Raw genomic sequence first — 20,154 nt, 5'->3', positions numbered from 1 at the left:
AAAGCTGCAAAGCAGCACGTACCTTTCCCATTTGGTTGTTTCTAACCCTCTGTGCTTTTAAAAAACTGTATTTTTAGGGAAATGCAAACTGCAGTTTACGTTAATGTTACAGGGTTCTTTCTCTTCCACATCTTCTTCACCAACAGAGCTGGCTGGCATGCAGATACTATTTGTAAGGTATAAATATTACTAAAGTTCCCACCTTGGCATATTTATCTAAACAGTCTGTCTGTGAAGTTTCTAGTGGAAACAAAACAAACCATACCTACACTACCAAACCCCCAATTACTAATACGAATAAGCAAAGATAAATATCTAGGTGGTATGTAGGTTAGACTGATGATTTAAAAGCATATTCCATTATATTCTTAATGTATTAAATTGGCATTAAGAGGTAGGAAAACCAATTACATTTATATTTTAATGAAGGTTAATAAAAGCCAAATTACAGCCAACTGTTAAAAGCTTTTTTTTTTTTTTTTTTTAAATTCTAGGGTACACACACTGAAAAAAACAGAACAAGAAAGTCAGTTCAGGGGCTTTCTTATGAACAAATGATATCACAGTCTTCCCTGTTGCATGCTTCTGAGCAATTCTGTAAATCTAATCAGTCACACAAGACATCGAATGGTGAGTCTCTCACGTTTGTTACTTTTAATTCCTAAATGGTTATTATCTAATATTTTCACTTCTGGGTAAGAGAAAAGGCATTTTGGTCCATTAATTCACCTACTCGCTCCTGGAGGACATTAACCAACTCTGCTATTACGAAGATGTGAGTGTCATCAATGTCTTGAATGATGAACTTCTTCCCTAGGGCATTTGACTCATCCAAGTACAGCAGAAATTGCTTCATGGCAGGGTCACTGTCGAGATAAACACATCATGATGAGACACCTTACTGTCAAATTACCAGAGAACTGAACAATTAGAATTGAGCATGGAGAGTTTTAGGATAAGTTTAAAAGTTCTAAACTGTTAACCAATTCCTTACTCCTTCTCTGCCTCAAGTGTTGTTGATGATTAACAGACAGCTTCATTTTAGAACTGTTAGTGCAAGTTAAGAGGAAAGAGGCCAATGATGAGATTTTAAAAGAATAATTTGTCACCGACAAGTGAAAAAGTAAAGCAATGTTCACAGCTTTGTAACTAATAGGGACTCGAAGCACAGCCCTGTTAACTGATTTTAAAAATGCCAACAATAGTCTTTGGCTTGCAGTAAATATTCAACTTTTTTTCCCTTCCTTAAAATTCTGAACCTCCTAACATTCAGAATCTTTAAAGGAAATTCTAACCAAATCTCTTTGAGAACAGTGAGTTCAAAATGAGATCTAAATTCAATTCTATTTATTTGTGGTTTTTAGTTTGGAATGAATAGGACAGCCATAAGGGAAAGAGATAAAATTTCCTAGATTTATAGAAATGAGTCTTTTTAATAAAAACCTGAATTACAACAAAGGCACACTTTAGATCTAATATAATATACAATACTCTGTTCAGCAAAAGATGAATATAAAAATGTCAAGTTGCATACAGATATTTTTAATTCTTAGAGAAAACATAATCTTACACAATCTTTTGGTTTCTTGAGGGATGTCAACATCAATTACAAAGATAACAATTTAATTCAAAACAGGTCAGTGTAATTTACTGAAAACCATATACATTTTATTTCTTTCAAGTACAAGCATAGGTACAAGTGAAGCTAACAAAGTAAAGGATTTATTTCAATAGCTAAATGAGTATGGTTTATGGTATATATTAACTACGAATAAAGTCAAGCCTTCCTGAAAAAATGATTGTCTTAATTACTTTCAACAGCTTACCTTTAAAATAATTTTATTAACAACTTGCTATGCTATAAAATAATGTGAATAAATAAGTAGGTCTGCCCATGTCAGAAATGACACTTTTTTTTTTTTTTTTTGGTACGCGGGCCTCTCACTGTTGTGGCCCCTCCCGTTGCGGAGCACAGGCTCCGGGCGCGCAGGCTCAGTGGCCATGGCTCAGCGGCCATGGCTCAGGCGTCCAGCCGCTCCGCGGCATGTGGGATCTTCCTGGACCGGGGCACGAACCCGTGTCCCCTGCATCGGCAGGCGGGCTCTCAACCACTGCGCCACCAGGGAACCCCAGAAGTGACACATTTTAAATTCAGTTTCTAGTATGCTTGTTATCTTAGGTTCAGAAAAGTTAGGTTCTATTGATCCACTTAAGTTTGGCAAAATTCAGTTAAATTCTATAGTTGCAGTATTATAATGACCATACTAATGTGGGAAATTGATTTGTTCAGAAGTGGTAAACTTGCCCTTTTAAGTTTTATTCACTCATTCAATAAATTGAGTACCCATCATGTGCCTGGTGCTATTCTGGTCTGGGGGATTCAGCAGTGAAGAAAATTTACATTCTAGTGGTAACACTATGACAAACACACAGAAAACAAAGGAAGCGAATGAGAAATGGCAGTGACGACAGTGATATGATCTTGCAAGTTTAAGCAGGGGACTCAGGGGAGGCCTTACTGAGCAGGTGATGTCTGAATACACATCAGAAGGAGGTAGTGAGCAAACCATGAAGTGACGTGGGGTAGAACATCCTACGCAGAGTGAACAGCAAGGCCACAGAGCTGGAGAGGGGAAAGTGGAGGGGAGAGCAGTGGGATATGGGTTAGAACTCCATCTTGATTTAACTTACAAAATGACTTTAATTTTAAATGTAAGGATCATACTGGCTGCTGGGTTGAGAAGAGGCTGGTGGGTGGTGGAGGCAATGGTGGAAACAGGGAGACCAATTAGAAGGTGACTGCAGTAATCATGACAAGACATAATGATTTGGACCTAGGTGGTACCAGGGAAGTTGAGCAGTGGCTCAACTCTAGATATACACCAAATGTAAAGCCCACATAACTTGCTGAGACTGGACTTGAGCTTTGAGAGGAATTAAGGAGACGCCAAGATTTCTGGTCTGAGCAAATGAAGGGATGGAGGTGTCTTTCACTGAGATGAGGAGGAACACAGAAGAACAGGTGTGTAGTTAAGATTGAGAGTCTGGTTTTAGGCAAGTTACATCTGAGATGCCACCCAAGTGAAGAAGTTGAGCAGGAAGCTGGATATACAATTCTGGATTTCAGCAGTGAAGTCCATAATGAGGAGTCAGTCAGTCATCAATGTATAGACGGCATTTAAAGCCATGACAAAGGAGTGAGCAGAGCTACAGAGGAGAGTCCAAGGACCAAGCCCTGGATACCCCAATATCAAAAGGTTAGGAAGAAAAGGATGAACCAGCAAATCAGCCTATAAAATGACCACTGAGGTCGGAAGAAAACATGAAGAGTCTGGAAGCTAAGTAAATGAAGGATCTCCAGGAAGAGGAAGAGATCAGCTGGGCCAAATGTTGTTAAGAGGAAGAGCAAGAGAAGGACTGAGAACTGACTACTGGGTCCAGAAGGTTACTGGACTTTCCCAAGAGCAGCTTCAGGACTATGACTACAGAGGACAGGGCCTGACTGGAGTTGTTTTCAGACTGAGAGGAGTGAAGTCGGAGAAAGTGACTACATACATACCTTCTGAGAAATCCTGCTACAAAGAGCAGGAAAAGCAAATGGGAGCTGGAGAGGGATGTGGAAGCAAGAGTTTCTGCCCCACAGGGCCGCCCACCTGGGGAGGGATAGTGTTACAGCATGTTTGTAGTTCCGCTGGGAATGATCTAGTAGAGAAAGAAAAGTGGATAACACGGGAGGAAAAACAGGAAAACTGCTGAAAAGGTGTCTTTAAATAGGCCAGGGAGGCTGGGATCCGGTTCCCAAGGAGGGAGGCTGGCTTGAGACAAGAGAATAGTCTAGTCACCCACAGTAAGTGTGAGGAAGGGAAGAGTGTATGCGCCCAGGCCCAGGCGATGATGACTGTGGACGTTCTCTTCTGGTTGCTTGTTTTCTCAGGGAAACGAGGAACAAAGAAATCAGCTGAAGTGAGGACAGGGACGTTTTCTGAGCTAAGAGAAGGTGAAGGTATGGAATACCATATTCCACGCGTTCTAAGAAGCACATTCCCCCCACATCTTACCATCTCCAAAATTGGGATGGGTCTTACATTTCATGGCATGTTACAGTACAACCGGCAGTGATTTTTCTTATAGGTACATAAAATACTGCTAAGTTTTAAAACTGATGAAATCTTAATTTGATGAAATCTAACAGCTTTATTAGGAAAGTGGGACAATAAATGGACTAGGAAATTTAGCTGGTTTGCAGGCTAGCATTAAGGCTCACATGAATTTAATAGTCATGAATTTAAAGTGAGACCGATCAGTATGTTTGTATGTTTTTCTCCAGCCATTAGAGTTGTGGAGGTAAAGGTTCAGAATAGGTAGAGAGCCGGATTGAAGCCGACCTGGTTGGTGTGACTGAGACGGGCAGGGAGTTGAGTGTCTTTAAGAGAACGAGTATACTGATGGACTGGGTATGGAGGAAAGTGAGGATGCTGGGATGAGTCAAGATGGAAATGCTGGGAGAATCAACAGACTGCAGGTCTGGTAGAATCAAAGGAATTTTAGAGCTAGGGTATTAGAAGGAGTGAACTGGAAAGAGGAGGTAGTGGTCAGAGTTAGATGCCTAAAATGGAGATTTTGAAGAGATGGCAGTATTGGTAGGCATGCGGGTAGGTGTGACAATGTGAATGAATGACTATTGACAGGACAGAGAAAAGCTCATTGGAAGAGGCCAGGGTACTGAAAGGACTATACATACGAAATCGTTAAGAATTTGTGGAGAACTCTTAAAGAGTGACAAGCAGCCTTCAAAGAATAACTTTCAAGGAAAGACTGGGGTGTTTGTAGATGGTTACAAAGAGGAGGATTAGTGGGTGGTCTTGTCTGATTCAGAACTGGGGGGTTTCTGTGGAAGAGGGAGGGAGGATTTCTGGAAGTGGCAATGAGGAACAAGGTAGATACCCATCCCACTTCTTGGCCCAGTGGTACAAGAGGTATTAGATTAAAGTCAACATAGCAGGCTCAGGGGAAAGTTAGGTTTTTATTATGACAACAACAAAAAAGGGGTATTGGGGGAAGATAGAGGGTAAGTTCTGAGAAGAGGCTGAGGATATAAGGGATTCTGCTGCTATCTTACTAGGTTCTAAGGGCAAAGCGGGACATGATGGGGTAGGGGTGAATTTGAAAGTTGATGGAGGGACTTCCCTGGTGGCACAGTGGTTAAGAATCCACCTGCCAGGGACTGCCCTGGTAGTCCAGTGGTTAAGAATCCACCTTCCAAAGCAGGGAACATGGGTTCAATCCCTGGTCGGGGAACTAAGATCCCACATGCCATGGGGGCAACTAAGCCCAGGTGCTGCAACTAGAGAGCCCATGCACTGTGGAGCCTGCGTGCTGCAACTAAGACTCGATGCAGCCAAAAATAAATAAATACTTAAAAAAAAAAAAGAATCCACCTACCAATGCAGGCGACACGGGTTCAAGCCCTGGTCTGGGAGGATCCCACACGCCATGGAGCAACTAAGCCTGTGTGCCACAACTACTGAGCCTGTGCTCTAGAGCCTGCGATCCATAACTACTGAGCCCGTGTGTTGCAACTACTGAAGCCCACATGCCTAGAGCCTGGGTTCCACAAGAGAAGCCACTGCAAGGAGAAGCCCGCGTCCCGCAACGAAGAGTAGCCCCTGCTCACAGCAACTAGAGAAAGTCCACGTGCAGTAACGAAGACCCAATGCAGCCAAGAAAAAGAGTTTAAAGAGCAATTCTAGAAAGAATCTGGGGGTAATGAAGCAGGCTGAAAGGGGTTCTTTCAGATATTACAGAACTGAAAATGGGGAGGCCCATAGGACAGGGAAACAAAGCTTCAGCTTCTTTAAAACTATTGTTTTCCTGCTCAAACAGGTTCTTTCGAACAGGTTCCTGCTCTCAAAGGTTTCTTTTTGAAACCTCAGTTGTTTCCCTATATTGCTCCGTGTCTATACAAATAAAAAGGGGTTGGGTGGGACAGGGGTGGAGAATAAAAGGAGAGCAATTTAAGAGTAGACAGGTGTGGCGGACAGAAAAAAACCCCTCTGCTTTAGTGCTCTACAACCACGCTGCTTCCTCCCTTCCGTGCAAGGAGGGACTTGCCTTTGTCTCTCGTGTGGTGCCCACTTTACCCTCACAACCTTTATTGTGCTGAACTGTCTTAGACCCCACAAGAATTTCAATACTTTCTACAAAAATCACACACTCAGAGAGGTTGCTTAGAAACATATACTTTAGGTGACAGGACAAATGATAGTTTTTTTGTTAACCCTTTAATATAAATTTTGGGTTTAAATGGAACAATAATGACAAAAAACAAGGACATTATAAAATCTGCTGTCCAAATGTGATACATTATCTTGTTACTGTTTGAGTGCAGTGTGTTCACAGATGACACCAATTTACTCTAGTAATTGGCTGCTACTAGGAGGTATTAGAGATAGCAAGGGTTAAATGGTTATGAAGACTTTTATCTCCAGCAACTCTCTAAATAAAATAAATTTACATACTTTCAATTAAGTAAAAGCTGAACAACTGAAACCAAGAAGTGCCAGGGGACTCACACCTGTGCTTTTAACCAACAGGTCAGTGCTTTCAAAATTTTTACTATTTGCATACTACCCTTGCCATTTTAGCCATCTCTTGTAACATCTGCACTACATATTACTCAATTTTTTTCTTTAAATTGCCTTTAAATTAACTTTTCACCTTAACTTCATCTGGTACAAAATCACCAGTCATCTTGATGTTAGTTTTATTTTTTTCTCAGATAAATTAAGATGGTCATAGAAAAAGTATTTCTGTGTTCTATTGCTGCAAAATCTGTGCTACTCCAAATCATCAGGTACACAAACTGTACTCCTTATACCTGAGGAAACACTGCTAACACAAATGAGATGAGAACTTAGAAAATGGTCCGTGACACACTGAAATAACTGCTTCTAATATGAATTGCTTCAATTAAACTTTTTGAAAGGAGATGGAAAGCAGTCAATTTGAGAATGAATTCTCAAGCATGTATTTGAAATGTAATCTGTAATGATTCAAAAAGACACTCAAAGTTTAAAGGACACTTTGCTAGCATATGTTGAGGGCCTAGAATATCTTGCCTGAATATAGGACTATTCTACACGGGAGTTTCTCTGGGAGAACCTGCTGGCGGCAAAAAAACCAAAACCAAGTGCCCATGTACATACTTGGTTAAAGTCCTGGGATCAGGGCTAGTGAGCAAGAAAAAATGTCTTTGTCCTGGAAACGTAAAGGGGAGGTATTATCAACCCCCTCCTAAAGAAACTTAGTATAGAACTAGGGCGCCTGCCGGCCGCTGGTGGGGAACTCTGACCCCTAAGGAGACAGGAGGAATCCCAGAGTGAACCGGTAGAACGTAGGGGGACCGAGGTGGGGAGGAGAAGTGGAGGCCAGACAAGATCGGGGCCCCTGAGGCCGGGGAGATCAGGAGAGGCAGGAGGGAGGGACTCTCCAGGAAAAGCGGGAGAGGAGCTGAGGGCGATCTCCTGGCCCACTCAAGCCGGGGAGCCTGCTGAGCTCCCAAACCACTTTCCCCACCACCAAAGCCCCATCCAGGCCATGTGGGTCCTGGGGGCATAGGAGGGAGGCCGGGGAGATCAGAAGTGGCAAGCAGAAGAGGCCATCCAGGAGGAGTGGGAGAGGAATGGAGGGCGACTGCTCTGCCCACTGGGCCCTGGGGAGCCTGCTGAGCTCCCAGGCTGGTCCCCTGCGATCCAAAGCCCCCTCCAGGCTGCGTGGGTGCTTGGGGGCATAGGAGGGAGGCCAGGGAGATCAGGAGAGGCAGGCGGGAGGGGCCCTGCAGGAGGAGTGTGAGAGGAGCAGAGGGCATTTGCCCTGCCCACTCAGGCCCAGGGAGCCTGCTGAGCTCCCAGGTGAGGTCCCCTGCCCTCTGAGACCAGGGATGGGAGGCACGCCTGGAGCCCTTCTGTTCCTTGAGCCTAAGCCCCAGCCCCCACAGTCCCTAGAGCCTTTTCCAGCCCTGTGGGTCCTGAGCATTGGCCCTGCCCACCACCCAAACCTCACCCTTGCTTACGCCCTGCTCTCCACATCCAAGGCCTTCCCCCCTCCCTTTTTTCTTTTCCCTCCTCCTCTTTTTACTATTGTGGTACTGATGTACCTTCCAGTTGTTGATTCTTTATGTTTTTATTTTTATGTTCTTTCTAACATATCTGTTAGTTTCCTAGTCTAATTTTATTTTTTACTCTGTTATTGTTCTCGCTCTCTTTTTTTTTTTGCCACCCACGTGGTTTGCAGGATCTTGATTTGCGCGCCTGGGGTCAGGCGGAAGCTCCTGCGGTGGGAGCGCCGAGTCCGAACCAGTGGGCTAACAGAGAAACTCAGACCCCAGGGAATATTCATAGGAGTGAGGTCTTGTGAATATTCATCAGATGAGGTCCTCATCTCAGCACCAAGACCCAGCTCTACCCAACAGCCTACAAACTCCATTGTTGGATGCCTCAGGCCAAACGATCAGTGAAACAGGAAAACAATCCCACTAATTAAAAAAAAAAAAATGAGACAGCAAAAAAATATGTCACAGATGAAGAAGCAAGGTAAAAACCTACAAGACCAAATAAATGAAGAGGAAATAGGCAATCTACCTGAAAAAGAATTCAGAGTAATGAAGTAAAGATGATCCAGAATCTCAGAAATAGAATGGAGGCACGGATTGAGAAAATACAAGAAATGTTTAAAAAAGATCTAGAAGAACTAAAGAACAAACAAACAGAGATGAACAACACAAAAACTGAAATGAAAAATACACTAGAAGGAATCAATAACAGAATAACGGAGGCAAAAGAACGAACAAGTGAGCTGGAAGACAAAATGGTAGAAATAACTGCCCAGGAGCAGAATAAAGAAAAAAGAATGAAGAGAATTGAAGACAATCTCAGAGACCTCTGGGACAACACTAAACGCAACAACATTCAAATTATAGGGGTCCCAGAGAAGAAGAGAACAAGAAAGGGTCTGAGAAAATATTTGAAGAGATTATACTGGAAAAGTTCCCTAACATGGGAAAGGAAATAATCACCCAAGTCCAGGAGGCACAGACAGTCCCATACAGTATAAACCCTAGGAAAAATACACCAAGACAAGTATTAATCAAACTAACAAAAATTACATTCAAAGAAAAAATATTAAAAGCAGCAAGAGAAAAACAAAAAATTACATACAAAGGAATCCTTATAAGGTTATCAGCTGATTTTTCAGTGGAAACTCTGCAGGCCAGAAGGTAGTGGCAGGATATACTTAAAGTGATGAAAGAGAAAAACCTACAACCAAGATTACTCTACCCAGCAAGGATCTCATTCAGATTCACTGGAGAAATCGAAAGCTCTTCAGCCAAACCAAAGCTAAGAGAATTCAGCACCACCAAACCAGCTTTACAACAAATGCTGAAGAAACTTCTCTAAGCAGGAAACACAAGAGAAGAAAAAGACCCACAAAAACAAACATAAAACAATTAAGAAAATGGTAACAGGAACATGTATATTGATAATAACCTTGAATGTAAAGACATTAAATGACCCAACCTAAAGACACAGACTGGCTGAATGGATACAAAACCAAGACCCATATATATGCTATCTACAAGAGACCCACTTCAGACCTAGGGACATATACAGACTGAAAGTGAAGGGATGGAAAAAGATATTCCATGAAAAAGGAAATCAAAAGAAAGCTGGAGTAGCAATACTCGTATCAGATAAAACAGACTTTACAATAAAGAGTGTTACAAGAGATAAGGAGGGAGACTACATAATGATCAAAGGATCAATCCAAGAAGAAGATATAACAATTATAAATGTTTATGCACCCAACATAGTAGCACCTCAATACATAAGGTCATGAAAGGAGAAATCAACAGTAACACAATCATAGTAGGGGACTTTAACACCCCACTTACACCAATGGACAGATCATCCAAACAGAAAATAAAAAAGGAAACACAAGCTTTAAATGACACAATAGACCACATAGATCTAATTGATATTTATAGAACATTCCACCCAAAAGTGCCAGAATACACTTTCTTCTCAAGTGCACAAGGAACATTCTCCAGAATAGATCACATCTTGGGTCACAAATCAAGCCTCAGAAAATTTAAGAAAATTGAAATTGTATCATGCATCTTTTCTGACCACAACGCCATGGGATTGGAAATCAATTACAGGAAAAAAAACCTGTAAAAAACACAAATACATGGAGGCTAAACGCTACTAAATAAATAAGAGATCACTGAAGAACTCAAAGAAGAAATAAAAAATACATAGAAACAAATGACAACAAAAACACAACGACCCAAAACCTATGGGACTCAGAAAAAGCAGTTCTAAGAGGGAAGTTTACAGCAATTCAATCTCACCTTAAGAAACAAGAAAAAAAATCTCAAATAAACAATCTAACCCTACACTTAAAACAACTAGAGAAAGAAGAACAAAGAAAACCCAAAGTCAGTAGAAGGAAAGAAATCATAAAGATCAGAGCAGAAATAAATGAAACAGAAACGAAGAAAACAATGGCAAAGACGAAAAAAACTAAAAGCTGGTTCTTTGAGAAGATAAACAAAATTGATAAACCCTTAGCCAGACTCATCAAGAAAAAAAGGGAGAGGACGCAAACCAATAAAATTAGAAACGAAAAAGGAGAAATCACAACTGACACTGCAGAAATACAAAGGATTATAAGAGGCTTCTACAAACAACCATATGCCAATAAAATGGACACCCACAAAGAAATGGACAAATTCTTGGAAAGGTACAATTTTCCAAGACTGAACCAGGAAGATTTAGAAAATATAAACAGACCTATCACAAGTAATGAAATTGAAACTGTAATTAAAAATCTTCCAACAAACAAAAGTCCAGGACCAGATGGCTTCACAGGCGAATTCTATCAAACATTTAGAGAAGAGCTAACATCGATACTTCTCAAACTCTTCCCAAAAACTGCAGAGGGAGAAACACTTCCAAATTCATTCTACAAAGCCAGCATCACCCTGATACCAAATTAGACACAAATCAATCAATGTGATGCACCACATTAACAAATTAAGGAATAAAAACTATGAGCATCTCAATAGATGCAGGAAAAGCTTTTGACAAAATTCAACACCCATTTATGATAAAAACTCTCCAGAAAATGGGCATAGAGGGAACCTACCTCAACATAATAAAGGCCATATATGACAAACCCACAGCAAGCAACATACTCAATGGTGAAAAACTTAAAGCATTTCCACTAGGATCAGGAACAAGAGAATGATGTCCACTCTTGCCACTCTTATTCAACATAGTTTTGGAAGTCCTAGCCACAGCAATCAGAGAAGGAAAAGAAATAAAAGGAATCCAAATTGGAAAAGAAGAAGTAAAACTGTCACTATTTGCCAATGACATGATACTATACATAGAAAATCCTAAAGATGCCATCAGAAAACTACTAGAACTAATCAACAAATTTGGTAAGGTTGCAGGTTACAAAATTAATGCACAGAAATCTCTGGCATTCCTATACACCAACAACAAAAAATCGAAAGAGAAATTAAGGAAACACTCCCATTTACCATTGCAACAAAAAGAATAAAATACCTAGGAATAAACCTCCTGCCTAAGGAGGCGAAAGACTTGTACTCAGAAAACTATAAAACACTGATGAAAGAAGTCAAACATGACATAAACAGATGGAGAGATATACCATGTTCTTGTATTGGAAGAATCAATATTGTGAAAATGACTATCCTACCCAAAGCAACCTTCAGATTCAATGCAATGCCTATCAAACTATCAATGGCATTCTTCACAGAATTAGAACGAAAAATCTTACAATTCGTATGGAAACACAAAAGACCCCGAATAGCCAAAGCACTCTTGAGAAAGAAAAACGGAGTTGGAGGAATCAGCCTCCCTGACTTCAAACTGTACCACAAAGCTACAGTAATCAAGACAGTATGGTACTGGCACAAAGACAGAAATATAGATCAATGGTACAGGAAAGAATGCCCAGAGATAAACCCATGCACATATGGGCACCTAATTTTCGACAAGGGAGGCAGGAACATACAATGGAGAAAAGACAGCCTCTTCAAAAAGTGGTGCTGGGAAAACTGCACAGCTACATGTAAAAGAATGAAATCAGAACATTACCTAACACCATACACAAAAATAAACTCAAAATGGATTAAAGACTTAAACATAAGACCAGACAGCATAAAACTTTCAGAGGAAATCAGGAAAAACACTCTTTGACATAAACCACAGCAAGATCTTTTTTGACCCACCACCTAGAGTAACAGAAATAAAAACAAAAATAAACAAATGGGACTTAATTAAACTTAAAAGCTTTTGCACAGCAAAGGAAACCATAAACAAGACAAAAAGACAAACCTCAGAATGGGAGAAAATACTTGCAAATGAAACAACAGACAAAGTATTAATCTCCAAAATATACAAACAGCTCATGGAGCTCAATATCAAAAAAAAAACCAATCCAGTTAAAAAATGGGCGGAAGACCTAAATAGACATTTCACCAAGGAAGACATGCAGATGGCCAAGAGGCACATGAAAAGATGCTCAATGTCAAAAATTATTAGAGAAATGCAAATCAAAACTACAATGAGGTATCACCTCACGCTGGTCAGAATGGCCATTATCAAAAAATCTAGAAACAATAAATGCTGGAAAGGGTGTGGTGAAAAGGGAACCCTCCTGCACTGTTGGTAAAAAACTAAAAATAGAACTACCATATGACCCAGCAATCCCACTACTGGGCATATACCCCGAGGAAACTATAATACAAAAAGAGACATGCACCACAATGTTCACTGCAGCACTATTTACAATAGTCAGGACATGGAACCAACCTAAATGTCCACTGACAGATGAATGGATAAAGATGTGGCACATATATACAATGGAATATTACTCAGCCATAAAAAGAAAAGAAACTGAGTTATTTGTAGTGAGCTGGATGGACCTGGAGTCTGTCATACAGAGTGAAGTAAGTCAGAAAGAGAAAAACAAATACTGCATGCTAACGCATATATGTGGGATCTCAGAAGAAAAAATGGTACTGATGAACCTAGTTGCACAGCAGGAATAAAGAGGTAGATATAGAGAATGGACTTGATGACATGGGGTGGGAGGGCGAAGTGAGAGTAGCATTGACATATGTACACTACCGAATGTAAAATAGTTGGCTGGTGGGAAGCAGCAGCCTAGCACAGGGAGATCAGCTCCGTGCTTTGCGATGACCTAGAGGGGTGGGATAGGGAGCATGGGAGGGAGGCTCACGAGGCAGGGGATATGGAGACATGTGTATGCATATGGCTGATTCGCTTTGCTGTGCAACAGAAACTAACATGGTATTGTGAAGCAATTATATTCCAATAAAGATCTAGTAAAAAAAAAAGAAACTTGGTATAGCTCCTATAAAATATGATTGTTAAAAAAAGTATTACACCATGAGAGGCCTACTAGAATGATGCAGTTAGCTATGAAAGAGACCAAAAAATTAATCGGTCAGTTGGATAAAGTTGTCAATACTGTCTATCCAATCAGAATGATAATCTTGTCTTAGTCAATAATAAACTATCCTTCCTGATGGTAATTAGTTAACAGATATAATTACTTTAAAAATTTACAAGTATTTCTCCATAAATAGTGTTATGTCCTGATAGTGGAATGTTTTAGAAAATTGTTACTGAATGTGAAAATGCCTTTGTTCATATCACGTAAAATATTTTCAAATATTTTAATAGCTATATTGTTTGACGATAAAAATGTCACAACACTTTGTTTAGTTAGAATAATCAACTACCTACAATTTTATCTGCAGCTTGGATCACTTCCTTAAGATAAACATCTAGAAATGGAATTATTGTGTTAAAGCATATAAAAGCTCAAAAGACCTATCACAAATTACTTTCTAGATCAGTTGCTTCTTTTTTGTGTGTGTGTGGTACGCGAGCCTCTCACTGTTGTGGCCTCCCCGTTGAGGAGCACAGGCTCCGGACGCGCAGGCTCAGCGGCCATGGCTCACGGGCCCAGCAGCTCCGCGGCATGTGGGATCTTCCCGGACCGGGGCACGAACCCGTGTCCCCTGCATCGGCAAGCGGACTCTCAACCACTGCGCCACCAGGGAAGCCCTAGATCAGTTGCTTCTTAAGACTGCACTTCCATCATCCATGTCAGCAGCTTGGTGAGAGCCTGCATTTTAAAAGCTACGGACTGGAAGAGAACAGTCACCTCATTTAAAAGCTACTCTGGTTGGGGGTGGGGAAGGATAAATTAGAAAGCTGGGATTAACATATACACACTACTATATACAAAATACTGAACAGATAATCAACAAGGACCTACTGTATAGCACAGGGAACTCTACTCAATACTCTGTAATAAACTATACGGGAAAAGAATCGGAAAAAGAATAGATACATGTATAACTAAATCACTTTACTGTACCCCTGAAACTAATACATTGTAAATCAACTATTTTATATACAATAAAAATTTAAAAAGTAAAAAATAAAAGCTACTCTGATGTAGCTTGCCAAAAAGGAGGCCTAGTGTATGAACCTTTTCTGTACTGAAACTTGAATTCAATTTATCAAGAACCTCTTCTTATCCACTCTGCTTCTCACTGTGGTAGTAGAGCTCTAACTAATAACCTGGAATTTAGGGTGAGATTACACTCCTTGGTTCAATTTTATTAACAAAATTCTTTCAGTAAACAAATATTTACTAAGCACCTCTATATGTATCTCAGGCACTGTTCTGGGTGCCCAAGAAACTTCAGTGAATGCAGCCCTGCAAAGAATAAGAAGCAAAGGCTCACAAAAGATATATGAATGCTGTTAAAGAACAGGACAGCAGTTAGACTGGCTTTGCCTTAGTTCTTACTTGCTTTTCATATACAGTAGAGGTTTGGAAGCCAAACCCATAAGGACAAGACTGGTCTAATAATACCTGTTTCTCCAGATTCTTTGCTGTTGTGCTATAAACTGGCTGGAATTTGCAGCTGTACAACAAATCTTCCTGGCTGAAGCACTTGCCAAACCAACTGTGATAAATGTCACACCAGAGGTCTGCTCTAGCACCTGGAATTGGACGCAGACATTTGTTGAGCATATGCTGCTTGCTTCGGTAACTGCTATGGTTGGCTAGATTCGGGAAAACACTTGGTGTGAGGCTGGCAGTCGATAGTGGTGGATACCAACAAAGAGGAAGTTTTCAACAATCTCATTTTGACATAAAAATACAAAAAACTGGGCTTCCCGGGTGGCACAGTGGTTGAGAGTCCGCCTGCTGATGCAGGGGACACGGGTTCGTGCCCCGGTCCGGGAAGATCCCACATGCTGCGGAGCGGCTGGGCCCGTGAGCCATGGCCGCTGAGCCTGCGCGTCCGGAGCCTGTGCTCCGCAACGGGAAAGGCCACAACAGTGAGAGGCCCGCATACTGCAAAAAACAAAAACAAACAAACAAACAAACAAAAAACCAACTTTAGTTTGTGGTATTTGATAAGCCTTGGGAGGAGAGAACCTTATTATATCCAAGTACTTTGATTTTTCAATTCACTGATAGTTGGGCCTAAATGGCCAACATTATACTCTGGCTTATTTGCTTTTTTAATGTAGATCTGTATTCCAATACACCTAAATGCTTCATATAATCTATGGATATTATGAGATAAGAACTGGCTTATACTGATACTGTATTATTAACAATCTTCTCTTTGGAATCAAATATAGACATGAGGGAAACTGAAGGACTTTAGTTACCATCATCCCAACATGTGCACCTACACATGAAGGAGGACCCACAGGCCCTGGCCATGCCCTTTATGAATCTATTATTGCTTAGGCCTGGAGTCTTCTTGGAAGATCTGTATCTTTGGGAAGACAGTTACCCTTTTGAAAAATTGTGCAGGCTACACTTTAGACTTCACTTTGAAGGGAAAAAATAGTTTTGCAAGGATAGTATCCATCTGCAAAATAAAATTGAAGTACACTGTAGTCTTGCTGCAAAACCATTCTCCATAGGGGAACTGATTATCAAACTTAAGCTAATTAAGTGCTTCTCAAACTTAAAATGCACTGTGTCAATATCCTTTTTTATGCACAATTCTGATTTAGTAGATATGGGGTGAGGTCTGAAAATTTTCATTTCTAACAAGCTCCAGATGATGTTGTTGCTGCTAGTCTGGAGAATACATGGAAAAGCAAGTTGTTCAGCACCTAGGCAGAATTCAGAGGCTGGTAACAAGCAAACTAGCAGAGAGCTTGCCGGATCAGGAAAGAAAACTAAACCTCAGTTCCTCTTACAAATCTGTACTCTTTGTTCTTACGGCTAAACTGAAAGTCTACCACCGAAATTTTGAGTTTCCCAAAGTTTTGCTCCTTAAAATGCAGCCTAGGGCTTCCCTGGTGGTGCAGTGGTTGAGAGTCCGCCTGCCGATGCAGGGGACACGGGTTCGTGCCCCGGTCTGGGAAGATCCCACATGCCGCAGAGTGGCTGGGCCCGTGAGCCACGGCCGCTGAGCCTGCGCGTCCAGAGCCTGTGCTCCGCAACAGAAGAGGCCACAACAGTGAGAAGCCCGCGTACCGCCAAAAAATTAAAAAAAAAAAAAATGCAGCCTAGCATTATTAAAAAAAATAAAATATAGGTGTAATACAATCCCAACCATCATTCCAAAAGGATTATTTTGGAACTAGACTAAATTATTCCAAGGATATTCTTGAATAGGTAACAATGACAAAGAAAAAAATGGATGTGGGATGGGATTAGGGAGAGTAGCAAGGGGAGTGAAACTCTGTGATAAAGGAGTCATCACACATCATTTGGGAAGGAAATAAATGGTGTTGGACAATTATTCAGCTATTTAACCAAAAAAAAAAGGCAGCTAATTTAGATCTTCACCTCATAATATGCCCCTCCTCTCAATAAATTCTAGATGAATGAAACTCAAAATATCAATGAAAATAAAAATATGAAAACCCTAGGACAGAGGTGAATATTGATCAAATCCAGAATGATTAACTTTAGGAAAATCAGAAGAAACAAAAGGGAAAAAACTGATAGCCGACACTGTGTGTGTGTGTATGCTCTGTGTTAAAAATAATGTTAAAAGACCAACCGGAGGCTTCCCTGGTAGTGCAATGGTTAAGAATCCGCCTGCTAATGCAGGAGACACGTGTTTGAGTCCTGGTCCGGGAAGATCCCACATGCTGCGGAGCAGCTAAGTCCGTGCGCCACAACTACTGAGCCTGCGCTCTAGAGCCCGCGAGCCACACGTACTGAAGCCCGCACGCCTAGAGCCCGTGCTCCCCAACAAGAGAAGCCACCGCAATGAAGAGTAGCCCCTGCTCGCCACAATTAGAGAAAGCCCGCGCACAGCAACAAAGACCCGACTTGACCAAAAATAAGTAAATAAATAAAATTTTTAAGAAAGACCAACCAGGAAAATGTTTCTATTAATTATGACAAAGTAATAAGAAAAATAAAATACAAAAATTAGCTTAGAAGGTGTTTTCCAAAAGACAACAGCACAGCATGCTTAGAATTTCTGGGATCTCAATCCGCCTCTTGGCTTTCCCAAGTGAACACCTCTCTCCTCTCTAGCGCTTTATTTTTATCAACATACATTGTAGTCTCTCACTTTAAAACAATGAAAATAACAAGAACCAGAGTTCCTTAACATATCCTTCTTCAACTACCGACCCATTTCTTTATTCCTTTGCTTATTATCACAACAAAACTCCTCCACATGGTCTCTACTTCCTTGCCCCCCTTTCCCTTTCCAAAGTACTCCGATCTGGCATCCATCCCACCTCTCCATTAAAAAGCTCTCATAAAAAACCGATGACCTCCAGTGTGTCTTCATCTTACCCCACCTCTCATCAGCACTTGACACAGCCAACTCGCTTTCATCAACCATTCCCTTGGTTTCCCTCCTACTTCACTTGGCTTCACCGACAATACAATTTATTGTATTGTCTTTTTTCATACTAGAGCTTCAAAATCCAATGTGTATTTTAGTACCTGGCGAAATACTTTGGGTATAGAGTTAAGAAATTAATTTCACCTGTTTCATTTTACTTTTTAGTGTGGCTACTAGAAAATTTAACACTACATATGTGGCTCACATTATATTTCTACTGGACAGTGCTGCTCTAAATGCCAGAGATCCCTAGGGTTTGGTCTTGCTCCTCCCCCAGCCTTGCCATCACAGAAACAGTACGGTCATCCATATAATGGCTCACATTAGAGGCAGAGAAATGTAGACAGTAGTAATTTCAAACAATGGGAGTGTCCACTGGGCAGGACTCCCAGATGAGACAGAATTGTTTGGTGGGGCAAACAAACAAGTGGAGACTGAGCAAGACTGGTCCAACAGTTCAGATTTTCAGACTAGGGATAATTAAGCCCTACATTAGTTTGAGGGGCTCAACTCTGCCCATAGTTTCTAGTTTCTCCTTTGGAATGTGTGCCTAGTTTAAGAAACCTTCAACTCGCTTTCTTGTTCTTTTCTCTTTTTTAAAGACCAAAGTTTGTGTGACTTAGGCAGACCCTAAAATTCTAGTCAATCCCTGACGATTTGAGAATACAAGCACTGTTCCCCTAAAGAGGGTTAATGTAACAAACATGCTGCCGCTGACCAAAACTTCTTGGAAATAATGCCAATTACATCTATTCAACAGAAACATTGAAATCTGGCACCAGGAACAAACTTAGCAACGAAATCTGTCCCACTTGATGAACTGGGAAACTGGGAGATTGGGACTGACATCTATACACTAATATGTATAAAATGGATAACTAATAAGAACCTGCTGTATAAAAAAATAAAATTCTAAAAATCAAAAAAGAACCCCACCATCTGTCCCACTTGTTATTAAGTAAGAAAAATGCAGTTGAGAAAGCTGAAAAACTTGATTCATTCAAATCTTAAGAACAAAAGAAAAAAATGGACTTTGGAAGGGATACACATACAAATCAAGATTCAATGTGCAGATTTAAAATTTGTTAAGTATCAAAACTACTAACCATTCTATAAGAACTCCTTTCAAGACGTTGACCATCTTTTCCAAGTCAGAAGGTGCAGATGACCTTAAAAATGCTAATAAAAGGATAAGGTGACAAAATACAAAAGCATCAACTTCAATATCCTTTGGTGATTTACTTCTGAAAAGAGGCAAAAAATTAAATGCCAAGACTAAACATATAAGTCTATTAAAGACATAAAGCTAACATTAGGAAAACATACAGATATTCTGATCTTTTAGCAAAATTAAAATGAGTCTATTTGGAATATTAACAATGCATAAATCTTACTTGCAAAAAATTCTGCCCGCTGTCAATCCTAATGAAAGCATGGGCCCTAACTCCACAGCAGTGTGCCCAATCCAGGTCTAAAACATGTCCACTAATCAAAAGATTTCTTTTCCTACTCAGGAGTATGATAAAAGGTAATATCCTTGGAGACAGGAATCACAGGATGGTAGCTCTGAAAGGGGACCTAAAAATTACATGGTGAGTCCGACCACCTCGTTTTGCAGACGAAAAGGAGCGAAAGATTAAGCCGCAGCTCCCGGCAAAAAAAAAAAAAAAAAAAAAAAGTACAATCCATGTCTCCAGATCTTGTGTTCCTCTGCCAAATAAAGTATGTTCCCCAATGATGTGCGCTTGAAGGAAAAGAAACCACTCAGCGCACGCGAAGTTAACCCTTCTTAAATTTCTACACTTGGGTCCCGGGCAGTGCCTCCCCGAAGAAAATCCACCGTTCAATTCCCGCGGGGCAGCCGCCCGGCCTCGTCAGAAAGGGCCCAGAAAGGGGGCAGAACACCGCCCTATACCCCCGCACCTGAAAGACAGGCTTCTGGGACTTTCCCCCTCCTCCTCTTTTTCTTTGAGACCCCTCGACCTTCCAGGCACCCCACGCTCCGCTCTTGCGCCAAGAGCCAACGCCACGAACCTTCGCCCACAGATGCAGCAGCACTTCAGCGTCGCCGACAGAGTGCGCTTGCGCCGATTACGTCATCGCGACAGCGATGGGCTCGTGGGTGGAGCGCGCCGGCGGGAGGCGGGGCGCGGGCTCGGCTGAGGGGGCGGGGCGGC

General features: G+C 41.1%; 1 protein-coding gene across 1 annotated transcript; it reads right to left on the bottom strand.

The window, feature by feature from the left end:
* Window positions 1-482: 482 nt before the first annotated feature.
* Window positions 483-20,024, bottom strand: GTF2H5 (general transcription factor IIH subunit 5). Its single transcript, XM_029223304.1, has 3 exons — window positions 20,012-20,024; window positions 19,084-19,156; window positions 483-866 (listed from the first exon to the last, which is right to left on the bottom strand). Exons 2-3 carry the CDS (start codon window positions 19,116-19,118, stop codon window positions 686-688), a joined length of 216 nt encoding a protein of 71 aa, XP_029079137.1. The 5' UTR covers window positions 19,119-19,156; window positions 20,012-20,024; the 3' UTR covers window positions 483-685.
* Between the last annotated feature and the right edge of the window lie 130 nt (window positions 20,025-20,154).

This window comes from Monodon monoceros, unplaced genomic scaffold (assembly GCF_005190385.1).
Source record: "Monodon monoceros isolate NGI ecotype Baffin Bay Population unplaced genomic scaffold, NGI_Narwhal_1 Super_Scaffold_15, whole genome shotgun sequence".
NCBI classification, from domain to species: Eukaryota; Metazoa; Chordata; class Mammalia; order Artiodactyla; family Monodontidae; genus Monodon; species Monodon monoceros.
The sequence above is the reverse complement of the archived record's forward strand: the minus strand, read 5'-3'. Positions and strand labels throughout refer to the sequence as shown.